At 44.9% G+C, this 16,155-nt stretch overlaps 1 protein-coding gene across 1 annotated transcript; it reads right to left on the bottom strand.

Moving 5' to 3' along the window:
* Window positions 1–111: 111 nt before the first annotated feature.
* On the bottom strand, window positions 112–5,924 carry PTPMT1 (protein tyrosine phosphatase mitochondrial 1). Its single transcript, XM_061153587.1, has 4 exons — window positions 5,289–5,924; window positions 5,094–5,174; window positions 2,380–2,571; window positions 112–447 (listed from the first exon to the last, which is right to left on the bottom strand). The coding sequence occupies exons 1-4, from the start codon at window positions 5,664–5,666 to the stop codon at window positions 289–291; spliced, it is 810 nt and encodes a 269-aa protein (XP_061009570.1). The 5' UTR covers window positions 5,667–5,924; the 3' UTR covers window positions 112–288.
* Window positions 5,925–16,155: the final 10,231 nt, after the last annotated feature.

Below are 16,155 nucleotides of genomic sequence, written 5' to 3'. Positions count from 1 at the left end.
ACGGAGCTAAATATTAGGCACAACATCAGGTGCATGACAGGTTTCTTTGATCTTATAAGCCCTCAGCCCGGTCCCATTTCCCCATGCCCCATGAACAGAAGCCACACTAAATCTAGCCACACAACAGTGTTATTTCAGGAAAATGAAACAAGACAAAGGGAGCAAAACTAACCATCACTTAGCACATTTCTATTATGTCAAGTCTGGGCTTCAGCCCCTTTGGTCCTGTTAAACATTCTCATTCTGTAGGAAGCAGCGTTGTTTTGCGTTCTTCCTAACCCACGTGCGTCATGTCAGTGACGTGTGATGAGTCTCGTTCTTGGCCGCCCCTGCAGTGGTCACCTTGTGGAACTCTTTGAGAACTTCCAGCTGGCCAGGTCTGATGTAGATGTGGGACCGGATCTTGGTGATGGCTCTTATGGCCTCCTCTGGAGTCCAGTGGTACACCTGAAGGGCAGGTTTGGGAAGTCAGAGAAAGGAAGGAGCAGGTATTAAGGGGTCCTTGACCTGATAACCGGTGCTCAAGGGCTCTCAGTATTTCTTTAAAAAAAACAACAACAAAAACCATGACCCACATATTGTCAGTGGGAGAACACTTTAGCCCCCTCAGTCAGTCAGTCCCATTATTCTGTGCAGCAGGCTGGTGGGTTGAGGGGGACGCAAGTCAGTCTTTCTACCTAATTCTTATTCTGCCAAACCCTGGAAATAGGAGGTTGAACACAGGAAGCTGAAGTCCTAAATTCACACAGGCCTAGGCCTACCAGATACCCTCTCTGAGCTAGGCTGTTGGTTACAAGAGTTTCCTGGAAAGAGTACACAACTGATGTCATAACTTGTCACCATGGCTAGAAAAAAGTACTTTATTTTTATTTATTTATTTATTTTGAAAAAAGTACTTTTAAAATTTGACGAGGAGGGCTATCTTCGTGCCCTCAAGATACTTATTTGTTTAGAACTCAACCAAGAAAGTCGGTTTTTAGTCTGCTGGTTCAATTCCCACTTGGCCCAAAATATCTCCCGACACCCCAGTTTCCAGCAAAACAGACTCCTGATGACCAAAACTTTAGTATTGTTAAATCATATATTCACCAGGCCACAGTAACACAAGGCCAGGCCATTTATCTTTAAAAGCATCCCTGCCGCCAATCCTAACAAATTGATAGGCAAGATTCTGTTGGAGCCACTGTTTAGAGCTGTGATCAGCACTGTTATTACAGCACTGTATTTCCTGACGTGCCATTTATAACACATGTTTCTAGCCTTTTGCTTGTATTACATCCTTGGCAATTCCACTTTTTGAGTGCCTGCTCTAGGTCAGTGTTTGACATAGTTCTTATTTGAGTTTTGTAACACATTTAGTTTGAGGAAATTCAGCATTGGAGAGGGTAACCCACTTTTGCCTAAGGTCACCCAGGTGGCAGGTGGCAAAGCCAGAGGTCAGCCTGTCAGCAAATTTCAGGTGTTTTCCACCTCCCAACGGCCTAAAATTGGGAACGCAGCTCCTTCTAGCCAGGTCCGCCAGGAGATTGGAGATTGCTGTACAGGGGACCAGTCCATTCCCTGGTGGCCCAGTGGTAAAGAATCCACCTTCCAATGTAGGCATTGTGGATACACTCTCAGTTGGGGAACTAAGATCCTACGTGCTGCAGGGCAACTAAGCCCACCCTGCAACAAGAGAAGCTCATGAACTACAATGTAGACCCAGCACAGCCAAAATAAAAGTAAAAAGAGGGACTTCTTGGTGGTACAGTGGTTAAGAATCCACCTGACAATGCTGGGGACATGGGTTTGATCCCTCGTTCAGGAAGATTCCACGTGATGCAGAGCAACGAAGCCCAAGAGCCACAACTACTGAGCCTGCGCTTTAGAGCCCGGAGCCCTAGTGCCTGTGCATGCATGCTAAGTCGCTTCAGTCGTCTCTGACTCTGCAACCCCATGGACTGTAGCCCGCCAGGCTCCTCTGACCTGGGTCAGACCATGGGGTTCTCCAGGCAAGAATACTGGAGTGGGTTGCCATTCCCTCTCCACGGGATCTTCCCGACCCAGGGATCGAACCCAGGTCTCTTAATGTCTCCTGCTTTGGCCGCTGGGTTCTTTACCACTAGTGCCATCTGTGAAGCCCAAGCACAGTGTACAGGGCCCAGCGCCTGCACTCTGCAATAAGAAAGAAGCCGCCACAGTGAGAAACGTGTGCACCTCAATGAGGAGCAGTCCCCGCTCACAGCAACTAGAGAAAGCCTGCAGGCAGCAGCAAGGACCCAGTGCAACCACAAGATAAAAATTTAAAAATAATAAAGTAAAATAAAAATCAGATTGCTTTTAGCAACAAGGGCGGGGGTGGGGGGGGGTGGGGCACCAGTCCAGAAAGCCCCTTCCTACCTGAATCAGATACGCGGCCACCATGGTGGCGCTCCTGGAACGCCCGGCCTTACAGTGCACGTAGACAGACTGGCCTAGCGACTGGTACTTGAGAGCAAACTGGACTCCTTTCTGGAGGTTGGACAGGGTGGGGACTCCTGTCATGTCTATCGTGCTGAGCCACAGCTGCTCCACTCCCTCTCTCCTCCACTCCTGGGGCCAGGCCCACCAGCACAGAAAAGAAAATGAAAGAAGCCTGATGTGAGTGGTGGGGAGATGGACTCCCACGAGACAGCAAAGCGACAAGAAAGGTAATATATTCGGTATACTGTTTGCCTACAAAGAAACTTCTTTCAGAAATGTCTTTAAAATGACTGACTTACATGGTCTTTCATCAAACAACAACAATGCTTCTGAGTTAGAATTATGTCCAAGATTTAAAGTGTTCTTAGTATTTGAATCTTTATCGACAAAATACGAACTGTATAAAATTCATCTACGAAAGCTGCCTAACAGTTTTTTTGCATGACCGTGGCACTTGTGCAGTGATCCAGCTGCAGGATTCGACTACTACATTTTGCAAGGCCTTCTATTTCTCTGCCCAGAAGTCTTCTCTTTTTTACCACTTTTTTGGAGAGGAGTATGTGGTAGAAAATAAGAGTTATTTTAAAATTAAAATAACGCACCTACTTTTGTTAGTGCAATATTATTGCCTAGAAGGAAGAAAAGAACCAACCGAAGAAATAAGGCCTCTGGCAAACTGGGCAACTTTTTTTTTTTTTTTTTTTTGCCTTAAGACCTCAGGTAGACTTCTTGTTATTAATCTGTTCAGCAAATCAGAGACATGACTCTGAATGAAGGTCAATATGTTATACAGCTCACGAAATTAACCAAAAACAGCAAAATCTGGCAGCGTGTGTTTACACATCAATTACATCAAACACTTGGGGAGCCTGCTATATATTCAAGTTCTTGGGCCGTAATTTACAGTTCCTGAGTCAGAATCTCTGGGGGGTTGTACCTAGGAATGTGTTGTCTTAACAGACTGTCAGATAATGCTTCCCTGGGGCTTCCCTGGGGCTCAGACGGTAATGAATCTGCTGCAATACAGGAGTCAGTTCAGTTCAGTTCAGTCATTCAGTCGTGTCCGACTCTTTGCGACCTCATGGACTGTAGTACACCAGGCTTCCCTGTCTATCACCAACTCCCGGAGCTTGCTCAAACTTATGTCCATCGAGTCAGTGATGCCATCCAACCAGCTCATCCTCTGTCATCCCCTTCTCCTCCCGCCTTCAATCTTTCCCAGCATCAGGGTCTTTTCCAGTGAGTCAGTTCTCCACATCAGGTGGCAATGCAGGATACCGGGGTTCAATCCCACCAGTCGGGAAAATCCCCTGGAGAAGAGAACTGCAAACCACACCAGTCGTCTTGCCTGGAGAATTCCATGGACAGAGGAGCCCAGTGGGCTATAGTCCACGGGATTGCACAGTTGGGCATGACTGAGTGACTAACACCACTACTGCTAGATAATGCTTAGCCATATTAAAATATCAGAACCATTGCCTTGGAGATTTCTTTTCTCTAGGCTAGTGAGATAAGATAGCAGATCTAGATGCCTCACACCCAGAGACCAAGCACTTTCTGTGGCTTGCTCCACAAGACTGACCACACTGAGGCCAATAACACATTTTGGCTAATAACTCCTGAGGTTCTGTGGCAAAGTTCTATGGGAAATCCAAGGAACTGCTATCTATTCTTTAAAAATGTATGCCATCACTGACCAATAGATTTTTTTTTTTAATCAAATAGATTTTAAATGTAAGTCACAATTATTTTTTTAGATTTCAAAAAAAAAATCTATGGTTTGAAATAACTGCACGTTCATTAGGCTCTATCAGTACAGTAAACAGGGAAGATAATTGTGCAGTGCTAATAGACGTCAAACAGTGTAAAGACAGGACAACACCTAATAACCATCGTGAAGAGTTCCACAAAAAAACCACTCACATCTAATGAAAACTAGGTTTTAGGCTTGAACTTCATTTAAGACCATGCTTTGGAGTTCCCCTATCGTCTCTAACATATAAATGAAATTCTCTCAAATCAAAACCAAATGAATTCTGTGCAGTTTTTACAAAGAGTTTTATGATACAGTTATCAGGGATTGGGGGTAGCTTTCCTTTTTACAGTTTATAGGGCCTTCGTCTTGAATATCTTAACAGTGTCCGATCCATACTTAGTGCTCATTAAGTGTTGAATGAATGAAAGCAAGCCAGAGAAAAGTTGCCTTTCAGGACTTCCCTCACGGTCCAATGGTTAGGACTCTGCCCTTCCAACTGCAGGGGTCGCAGGTTTGATCCCTGATTGAGGAATTAATATCCCACAGGCTGCGAGGCGTAGCCAAAAAAGAAACGTTGCCTTTCAGTTCTGGTTACTGATGTGAGTTACCAAAACCGAGAATACACGTGTGCACAAAGGAGTAATCAAAGTTGGAAAGTTGGGCAACTCTACTGTGAAATACCTTTCACATCAATTTCTAATAGACAAATTAGTTTCTATCCCGTCCAGCCTGAGGACCAGCTCATCGGAGGCAAAAAAAAAAAAAGAAAGCCTGGGACGCCCGAGTCTAGGGCAAGGTCACCTACAGCACAGCCTCCCCTCAACCTCCTCCGGCTCGCCCAGACGCCGGAGTGGTACAGGGGTGGCGGGCGGGGCGCCGGGCCCCGGGGCCTCACCTTGGAGGAGTTGCACAGGAACCTTGTCTCGTACTCCTCGTTCATGGTGATCACCCCGCGCACGTTCTCGTCCTGGACCAGCTGCCGAGGCAAAGAGGTGGCTCAGACAGGGGCGGGCGGCCGAGGCCCGGGCGGCGCTCGCCGGGCGCGCAGGCCCCGCCGCGGCCCGGCCCGGCCCCGCCCGGCCCGGCTCACCCGGCGCGTCATGCTCCGCAGCGGCAGCGCGCCCAGCAGCACGGTGGAGTCGATGCGGTGGTACCAGTCGCGGTGCGCCCGGCCGGGCATCTTCCCGCGGAACACCGTGTAGAGCAGCGTCGGGTAGTAGAGCACCCGGGCCAGGCCGGCCTCCAGCAACGTGCCGGCCGCCATCCCGGCCCAGCCGGCGCGGCGCAGCGGCGACCCGCCCACCGCCGGGCAGGAGGCGGGCGGCCGCGGGCAGGGCCAGGGGGACGGCGCGGCGTCCGCGGCCGCCAGCGAGGACGCGGCCGGCGCGGGCCTCTCGAGCGTCGCGACCTCGGGCCCGGCCCCCGGGGACGCGTCGGGACCGCCGGGGCCCCCGGGCCCCCACACCATTGCTCGGGAGGAGGAGCCGCCGGCCGCCGGGGGGAGGGCCCGGGCTTCCCGGGAGGGAAAGGGGGCCCCGGGCCGAGGGAGGGCCCGCCCCGAGGGCCCGAGATTGTGAGTCTACCGCGTGTGGGGAACTGTGACCCCGGCCTGTGGCTACTGAGCCCCCGCCTCCCGGGGGAGGGGCTGTGACTCCACGAGGGGGTGGGGGGCTGACCCCTGCGGGTGGAACTGTGACCCCGGCCAGCGAGCCTGGGGCACCTTCGCCAACCACCGGCCGGAGCGAGGGGACGGTGACCCCACCGGAGGGCGGGACAGGGCCGGGAGGAGGCGCTCTGCCAAGGGGAGTCGAGAGCCGAAGGGATAGTAAGGAGAAGGGCCAGATCCTGGACAGAAAGGGGACCTGGGTTCTTCCGGCCCTTCCCACCCCATCCCCACATCTGCCTGAACTCCTGGCTCCCGCCTCCTACCTAAACTGCAGTAAGTGTGTGTGTGTGTGTATACATATACATAGTGAAAAATAGGTATCAGTTGAGTTCAGTCACTCAGTCGTGTCCGACTCTTTGCGGCCCCAAGGACTGCAGCACACCAGGCCTCCCTGTCCTTCACCAACTCCCGGAGTCCACTCAAACTCATGTCCGTCGAGGCGGTGATGACATCCAACCATCTCATCCTCTGTCATCCCTTTCTCCTCCTGCCTTCAATCTTTCCCAGCATCAGGGTCTTTTAAAATGAAAAATAGATATAAGTGATATCTGTTCTATTTATGAAAATATATTAATATTAAAAATATTATCATAGGGACTTTCCTGGCGATCTAGTGGTTAAAGACTCCGTGCTCCCAGTGCAGGGAGCACCGGTTCCATCCCTGTCAGGGAAATAAGATCCTACAGCCTTGCATAGGCTAGACCAAAAATTAAATAAATAGAGGGTTAAAAAATATATTATGATAAACATAAAACCCACAACCTGCAAATAAGCAAGAGGAATAGTTGTCGCACTAATTATTTATAGTAAAATAGCACTCTGAAAAGTACATTTTGTGCTTTTTTTTTTTTCCTCACTCAGTCCTGTCCCACTCTTTTCGACCCCGGGGACTGTAGCCCACCAGGCTCCTCTATCCATGGCATTCTCCAGGCAAGAATACTGGAGTGGGTTGCCATTTCCTTCTCTGCATCTTGTGCTTTTTAAAACAGCTTATCTCCTTGTACAAATGACACATATGAATAACAACTGGAACATACAGGAAAGCAGAATTTAATCACCCATAATCCTACCTCCTCAAACACATTTTTTCCTTCCAACTTTCTTTTCCATGTGTTATCATTAACATTTTTTATAACAGTTTTATCGAGATATAATTCACATACCATACAATTTATTCATTTAAAGTGTACAGTTCAATGGCTTTTAGTCTATTTGCAGAGTTGTACAACCATCCCCACAATCAATTTTAGAATACTTTCATCATCCCCCAAAGAAACCCTATACCCATTAGAATAATCACTCCCTGTTTTCTCTCACCCGACCAGGTCTTGGTACTATTAATTTACTTTCTGTTTCTATACAAGTTTTTCTGTGGACTTATGTTCTCATTTTTTTGGATACCTATCCAAGCATGGAATTTTGGAGTCATATAATAATGCTATGTGATTTATGTACACCATTTTAAAAATCATTGGTGTCATTTTGGTAAAATTTTGTATCACCATGTTTCTTTGTTCATTCGTTTGTTTTGGCTGCTGCCATGGGTGTGTAGGAAATTATTTCCTTGGCCAGAGACGGAGCCCATGTCTCACTGCAGTGGAAGCCCGGAGTCTTAAGCACTGGACCACTACGGAAGTCCCCATAAGCACTTTCAATTTACTACATTATTTTTATCATTTATAATGAACCTAATTACTATACCATAATGTGATCATTCTATTATTATTCAAGATATTTCCACATTTTATTATAAAATATTTTCAACATGAAAATTTTTTCTACTTTTTTTAATATTTAGAATTACTATATTAGGATAGGTTCCTAAAAGTGGAATTACTGTGTCAAAAGATAGTTTAGAAGTTTTGCTCTATATAAAGTTTCATCCTTATCCCCAAACCCACCCTTCAGAAATACAGATTTTTACACACATATCTTTTTCTAACATTTTGCGATGAACCTTTTCATAACAAAAAGCTAAATAGATTCAACAGGGAAAATTCATATAATCACTATCCAAACTCAACAATTAGCATTTTATTGTTTATCACATTCATCCACTAATCCTATTTTTGCTACATTGAGAATATATATATTTTATAAAAATTGACTCATCCTATACCTATTGTTCTATCTCCCACTTTTTACACTCAACATTATTTATAAGTATTATGTCAATACAGATAGATGTACATTTTCGTCATTCTTTTCAGAAGCACATCGTATTCCAATATATGGATTCCCGTTCAATTAGAAAATATTTACTGAGTGTCCTATATATTCCAAACAACATACCAACACTTAGGATATGTCAGTGGACAATATCAATGAAGATTTCTGTCTTCTCTTGCCTTTCTTGTATAAACTGTATTTTGGGGAAACCAAATTCCTCTAGTTGGTGAGGGAAAGTTATTTACAGCAGACTTCCTGTAAATACATATGGAAGGAATAATGAAATTAGAAACTCAGGATTGTGCATTTCAGCCAATAAATGTGGAAGGAAAGATAGGATTAGAAAGACAGCATTTTGCAATAAGTGAAATAATTGATACTGTCAATGGTCACAAATGTATAAAAGCATTAGATAAGGTGATGATAGGAAACTTTACTGTGGAGGGATCAGGCTGATTTACCTGAACCACAGATAAATCTCCGCATTGCTGAAATCAGAACAACCTACCTGAACATCACATTTCCAGATGTCATACAGTGTGACGCTCACAGCACCAACCTCAAAAAAGTCAAGCCTGACTTTTACCAGGCCTCTAGGGCAAAGTTCATTTAGAGGAGATGTAGGTGATAAGGCCTTCCCAGGTTGCACGGTGGTGAAGAATCCGCTTACAATGCGGGAGACACAAAAGACTCTCCTTTGATCCCAGGATCTGAAAGATCTCCCCGAGTAGGTAATGGCGACCCACTCCAGTGTTCTTGCCTGGAAAATTCCATGGACAGAGGAGCCTGGCGGGCTATAGTCCATAGGATCGCAAAGAGTCAGACACGACTGAGCACACGCGCGCGCACACACACACAGGTGATAGAAAAGTGAAAGTGAAATTCGCTCAGTCATGTCTGACTCTGACGCCATGGTCTCTACGGTCCATGGAATTCTCCAGGCCAGAATACTGGAGTGGGTAGCCTTTCTCTTCTCCAGGGGATCTTCCCAACTCAGGGATCTAACCCAGGTCTCCCGAACTGCAGGTAGATTCTTTACCAGCTGAGCCACAAGTGAAGCCCAAGAGTACTGGAGTGGGTAGCCTATCCCTTCTCCAGGGGATCTTCCCCACCCTGGAATCAAACCAGGGTCTCCTGCATTGCAGGCAGATTCTTGACCAACTGAGCTATCAGGGAAGCCCTAGGTGATAGAAGGGTAAGTGAAATGTCATCACAGGCGAGCAACAGACAAATCCAGAATTTGGGACACTTGGCAGGGACAACTGAATCAGTTTCTGCAACAAGTCAAAACATGAAAAAAAAAGGGGGGGAGAGGGGAGTATAACTGACTCACTTTGCTGTATACCCGAAACTAATATAAGTTTGTAAATCAACTATTCTTCAATGAAAATTAAAAAAAAAAAAGAAGAATGAGAGAGGAGCTACCTCAGATTAGGAGTCCTAGAGGCAAGACAACCAGAAGTAAACACTTGAACCGTTTAGATCCTAATTCAAACGAATCAGCTATTAAAAGTCATTTTTTGAAATAAGGAGACAATCAATTATGGACTGAGATAATACCAAAGAATGACTGCTAACTTGTTGATGTCATCATGGTGTTGTTACAATGTAAGAAAATGTCTCTAAATGTATTGACTACATGCTTACTAAAGTTAAGTAGAAATAGAGGACATATGTGGGATTTGCCTCAAAATACTGCACCAAGAAAAAAAGACAGATTAGACAAATATGGCAAAATATGAATCCTTGTTGAATCGGAGTCATGTTCTTTTTAACTGTATTAGTTTACGTTTACTCTGGGCTGTACTGGGTCTTCGCTGCTGCCCAGGCTTTTCTCTGGTTGTGGCGAGTGGGCGCCCCTCTCCAGGCGTGCTGTGCGGGCGTCTGTTGCAGAGCATGGGCCCGAGCGGCTTCAGCAGCTGCGGCTCCCTAGCTTCAGAGCACAGGCTCAGAAGATGTGACCCACCGGCCCTCTTGCCTCTAGGCACCTGGGATCCTTCTGGACCAGGGATCGAACACACGTCTCCTGCACTGGCAGGCGGATTCTTCACCCCGGAACTGCCAGGGAAGCCCCAAAATGATGTTCTCTGGGGGTTCATGATGCCCTCCTTGCTTTTTAAAAAGTGTTTTCAAAATAAAACCTACGGTTTTTTACCACATAAATGTGGGTTTAATGAGAATGATAAATCCAGCAGATAATCTTGTATGACTTTTTCATTAAAGATTCCACCCCATTGTTGTGTGTAGGTACTATTCATTAAATTTTCCCACTCACTAATAATCCATTATATGATTATACCATCATTTATCCCCCCATTCTCCTGTGATGGAAATTTAGATTGGTTTCCATTTTTATTAAGAATGTATCAGTAAGTAGTTTCACCTTTTATGTAGTCAAATATTTTTTTAAATTCTCTCCACCCTGGATTTGCTTTTTAGTTTCTGATTACAATAGTAACACATGCTTATTATAAAAAATGCAAGCACTTCAAAATTACATAGTATAAGAAGTAAATGTCTGCTGCAATCTCAGCTCCAGAGAAAACCACTCTTATATGCATATTCCCCCAGGGATTTTTTTTTTTTCCTTTTTAGAAACTGTCCACCAAAATTCTTTTTTTTTTTTGGCTGAGCAGTGTAGCATTTGAGATCTCACCTGACCAGGGATTAACCCATGCCACTGCATTGGGAACCCAGAGTCTTAACCACTGTACCTCCAGGAAAGTCCCCAAAATACTTTATTCACTTTTTTCCCCAATGTCTGAGCAGTCATATGCCCAATATCCCTTAGAATGAGAAGTGATATAGGACTTGGTTCTAACTCCAATGGAATGTGAGCACCAGTGATGTATACAAGGATGAGGACCAGCAGATCTGGTCCATAAAACCTCCACAAATCTCTCCCATACCCTTGTTCTCTTCTTGTGAGATGAAATAGCAGTGATGATGGCTAGAATCATCATGCCAGGAACCAGTTATAGGTGGCAGAGTCCCGATTAATCTGGGTCACTAAGAACTACTTAGAGTAAAAGCCACCTATCTTCATCCTCCCACTAACTGGGAATATCTGCTCTCATCTATTAAGGGAGAGAGAAATAAATTTCTAATTTGTTTCAGCTATTTATTTTAGGTCTAATTGTTACAACAGCTTAACCTATCCTAATGTACGTGCATTACTCAGTTGCAATGTGAAGTCCAACTTTTTTTTTCTTTTTACTATACCAAATAAACATACTATAAAATATGCCATTTTAACCATTTTTAAGTGTACAGCTCATTGAGTATATTCACATTGTTGTTAAACCATCACCACCATCCATTTCCAGAACTTCTCTCATCTTCCCAAACTGAAACTCCATACCCATTGAACAAACTCCCCATGTCTCCTTCCCCTCAGCTCTTGGTAATCGCCACTGTAGTCTCTGTCTCTATGTATGACCTTGAGTACTCTAGGTACCTCATGTAAGTAGAGTCAAATAGCATTTGTCCTTTTGTGACAGACTTATTTCACCTAGTATAATGCCCTCAAGTTTCATCTGTGCTGCAGCAGGTGTCAAAATTTCCTTCCTTTTCAATGCTGAATAGTATTCACACACACACACACACATACACACACACACACAGGCTTCCCAGATGGTACTAGTGGTAAAGCGCCTGACTGCCAATGCAGGAGACTTAAGAAATACAGGTTCGGGTTTGATCCTTGGGTCACGAAGATCCGCTGGAGGAGGGCACAGGAACCCATTCCAGTATTTTTGCCTGGAGAATCCCATGGACAGAGGCGCCTGGTCACATTTTGTTTATCCATTCATCCCTTGGGTTGTGAATCCCAGCCCTTAATTAGCTTGGGCAAAAAGCTATATTGAATTTTTTTTTATATATATTTATGGCTGTGGTGTTGGAGAAGACTCTTGAGAGTACCTTGGACTGCAAGGAGGTCCAACCAGTCCATCCCAAAGGAAATCAGTCCTGAATATTCATTGGAAGGACTGATGCTGAAGCTGAAACTCCAATACTTTGGCCACCCGATGCAAAGAGCTGACTCATTGGAAAAGACCCTGATGCTGGAAAAGATTGAAGGCAGGAGGAGAAGGGGACGACAGAGGATGAGATGGTTGGGTGGCATCACTGACTCGATGGACATGGGTTTGAGTAATTTCTGGGAGCTGGCGATGCAGAAGAGTCAGACACAACCAAGCGACTGAACTGCACTGATGGCTGTGCTGGGTCCTCACTGCAGCTTGCAGGCCGTGTCCAGTGGCAGCAAGCGGGGCCACTCTCTAGGTGCTCAGGCTTCTCACTGCAGTGCTTTCTCTTATTGCTACTCACAGGCTCTAGAGCTCTGGCTCAGTAGTTGTGGCCTGGGCTTACTTGTCTGGAGGCATGTGGGATTTTCCTGGATCAAGGACTGAATCCGTTTTCCCTGCGGGGGAATTCTTTACCACTGAGCCACCAGGGATGCCTGAGAGACTATTTTTAATTTTAATAACTATTGTTAAATTTTCTTCTAACATTGCTATATCTGTATACATTGAGTGCCTGTTGTATGTTTGTTTTTTTTTTCGCAATTTTAACAACCTTCTAAATTTAATTATTTAATTTAGAGGACTTCCCTGACAGTCCAGCGGTTAAGACTCTGAGTTTCTATGGCAGAGGATTTGGGTTTGGTCCTTGTTTGGAAACTAAGATTCCTACATGCCCTGGGATATGGCCAAGAAGTTTTCTAAAAAAAATTACTTAGTTTGTTTCCCATTCTGACAGTAAAAAAAATACACATTGTTTTAATTAGAATACCTTAATTATTCGTGAGTTATGTTTGAACATCTCACGTTTGTCACTATTCCTATTGTGCCTCTGCACTGCGTGTTTTTTTGCCGGCCTGTCTACTGGGTTTGTTGTTACTCTCCCTAGCCATAGAACATGCACAAATTCTACATGTGTGGCTTGATAAATTTTACATATCTACACACCCATGTGAACTCCACCCAGAGTAAGATATAAATCATTCCAATACTCTAGAAGACTCCTTGGAGCTCCCTCCAATCAGTAGTCAATGCCTTCTCCCTAGCAAAGATAACCACTGTTCTGACTTTTCTTATTTTTTTTCACCCATATTCAAATTTCAGTTGAATAAACTCATACAATATATGCTCTTTTCTTATGATTTGTTTTGCTCCATTTTATGTCTGTGCAGTTCATCCATATTGTTATATACAGTTGTGGTTTGTTCCTTTTCATTGCTATATAAGTAGCCTGTTGTAAGTATATTCCATAATTTATTTTTCATTTATCTATCATTTCCAGTTTGGGCTATTACTACAAAAAAAAGGTATTACAAACCTTTTTTTTTTTTTTTTGGTGAGAATAAGTATTCACTTGCACTGGGAGTAGAACTGCCCACGTCATGGGGTATAAAGTCATTTAGCTCTTTGAGTTTAGTGAAAGTCGATCAGTCCTGTCCGACTCTTTGCGACCCCTTGGACCATACAGTCCATGGAATTCTCCAGGCCAGAATACTGGAGTGGGTAGCCTTTCCCTTCTCCAGGGGATCTTCCCAACCCAGGGATCAAACCCAGGTCTCCCGCACTACAGGTGGATTTTTTACCAGCTGAGCTACAAGAGAAGCCCATTGACTTTTTTTTTTTTCATTGACTTTAGTAGATACAGTCAAACAGACTTCCAAAGTGGTTGGATCAATTTTCATTCCTACCAGTAATATATGAAAGTTCATGAAAAAACCGTCTTCACTGCAAATCTCAGTAAGGAAAAGATGGTCTTTTCAAATGGTGCCAAATCAACTGGATGTCTGCAAGGAAGAAAAAGAAAAGAATAGATCCCATACTCTACACAAAAATTAGAAATGGATCAAAATATATATGTGAGAGACTGAAAACAATAAAGGATAAAGTTTTCATGACCTGGGTGAACAAAAATTTCTCAAACAGAACACAGAAATCACCAGTCATTAAATAAAGACCAATAAAAAGTTCTAATTAAAATCTAAAACTTCTGTTCATCAAAAGAAACCATTAGGAAAGTAAAAGGCAAGTCACTGACTGGAAAAATATATGTGTGTGTGTGTGTGTGTATGCATGTGTATATATATATATATATATATATATGCATGTGTGTATATATATATATGCGTGTGTGTGTGTGTGTATATATATATATATATATATATATATATATGCATGCCAAGTTGCTTCAGTTGAGTCCGACTCTTCTCGCTGACCCCCTGGACTGTAGCCCATCAGGCTCCTCCGTCCATGGGATTCTCCAGGCAAGAATACTGGAGTGGGTTGCCATTCCTGTCTCCTGGGGATCTTCCCAACCCAGGGATCGAACCCAGGTCTCCTGTGTCTGCATCACAGGCCAATTCTTTACCACTGAGCCACCTGGGAAGCCCATATATGAGAAGAAACTTGTATTTAAAATATGTAAAGAACTCCTCCAAACCAAAAAAAAAAAAAAAAACAGAACAAAGAGAGAGAAAAAAAAGACTGAATAGGCAATTCATATACACACAAAAGTATCCAAATGGTCAATAAGAATTATATATGTAGCCATTAGGGGAAAAAAAATTAAACCACAATAAAATATCACTCCACTTGCCCCAGAATGACTAAAATTAAAGGACTTGAAAGGGGCCTCCCTGGTAGCAGAGTGGTTGAAAAATCTACCTGCCAATGCAGGGGAGGATGGTTTGATCCCCGGTCGGGGAAGATTCCACATGCCTCAGGGGACTGAGCCGGAGCGCTGTAAATACTGAAGCCTGCTCGCCTAGAGCCTGAGCTGCACAAAAGAAGCCCCCGCAACAAGCAGCCTGTGCACCTCAACTAGAGAGGAGCCCTCGCTAGAGGAAAGTAGAGAAAGCTACCGTAGACGCCACCAGAGATGCTCACAGGCCTCAAACAAACCTTGTTCACACAGGGACTGAGGCAGAACGGTGTTGGAGCGTCTCCTGCGGAGGTCCGGGTCAGTGGTGGTCTGCCGCAGGGACAGGGGCTCTGGGTGCAGCCGACTTGGGCATGGAATAAGCCTTCTTGGAGGAGGTCGCCATTAACCCCACCATAGAGATGCCAGAACGTACACAGGACTGGGAAATAGACTCTTGGAGGGCACAATAGAACCTTGTGCACCAGGACCCAGGAGAGAAGAGCAGTGATCCCACAGGCGACTGCCCCGGACTTGCCTGTGGGCGTCTGGGAATCTCCAGCAGAGGCGTGGGTCGGCGGTGGCCTGCTGCAGGGTCAGGGACACTGAGTGTGGCAGTGTGTGCATGGGACCTTTTGAAGGAGGTCACCATTATCCTCATTACCTCCACCATAGTTTGGCCCCAGGTAAATAGCAGGGAGGGAACACAGCTACACCCATCAACAGAAAATTGGATTAAAGATTTACTGAGCATGGCCCCACCCATCAGAACAAGACCCAGTTTCCCCCTCAGTCCCTCTCCCATCAGGAAGCTTCCATAAACCTCTTATCCTTCTCCATCAGAGGGCAGACAGACTGAAAACCACAATCACAGAAAACTAACCAATCTGATCACATGGACCACAGCCTGGTCTAACTCAATGAAACTATGAGCTATGTCGTGTGGGGCCACCCAAGACGGACCAGTCATGGTGGAGAGGTCTGACAGAATGTGGTCCACTGGAGAAGGGAATGGCAAACCACTTCAGTATTCTTGCCTTGAGAAACCCATGAACAGTATGAGAAGGCAAAATGATAGGATACTGAGAGAGGAACCCCCAGGTCGGTAGGTGCCCAGTATGCTACTGGAGATCAGTGGAGAAATAACTCCAGAAAGAATGAAGAGATGGAGCCAAGGCAAAAACAATACCCAGTTGTGGATATGACTGGTGATAGAAGCAAGGTCCGATGCTGTAAAGAGCAATATTGCATAGGAACCTGGAATGTTAGGTCCATGAATCAAGGCAAATTGGAAGTGGTCAAACAGGAGATGGCAAGAGTGAATGTTGACATTCTAGGAATCAGTGAACTAAAATGGACTGGAATGGGTGAATTTAACTCAGATGACCATTATATCTACTACTGTGGACAGGGATCCCATGGCAGAAATGGAGTAGCCATCATGGTCAACAAAAGAGTCCGAAAT

Source organism: Dama dama, chromosome 1, assembly GCF_033118175.1.
Source record: "Dama dama isolate Ldn47 chromosome 1, ASM3311817v1, whole genome shotgun sequence".
NCBI lineage: Eukaryota > Metazoa > Chordata > Mammalia > Artiodactyla > Cervidae > Dama > Dama dama.
The sequence above is the reverse complement of the archived record's forward strand: the minus strand, read 5'-3'. Positions and strand labels throughout refer to the sequence as shown.

Excerpts from the sequence above, each read along its gene's own strand:
- PTPMT1 (XM_061153587.1), bottom strand. The coding sequence starts at position 5,666 with ATGGTGTGGGGGCCCGGGGGCCCCGGCGGTCCCGACGCGTCCCCGGGG. Across the intron at positions 2,572-5,093 it reads TCCTGTGCAACTCCTCCAAG|GAGTGGAGGAGAGAGGGAGT; the intron begins GTGAGGCCCCGG and ends GCCTGGCCCCAG. Across the intron at positions 448-2,379 it reads TGGCCGCGTATCTGATTCAG|GTGTACCACTGGACTCCAGA; the intron begins GTAGGAAGGGGC and ends CCTGCCCTTCAG.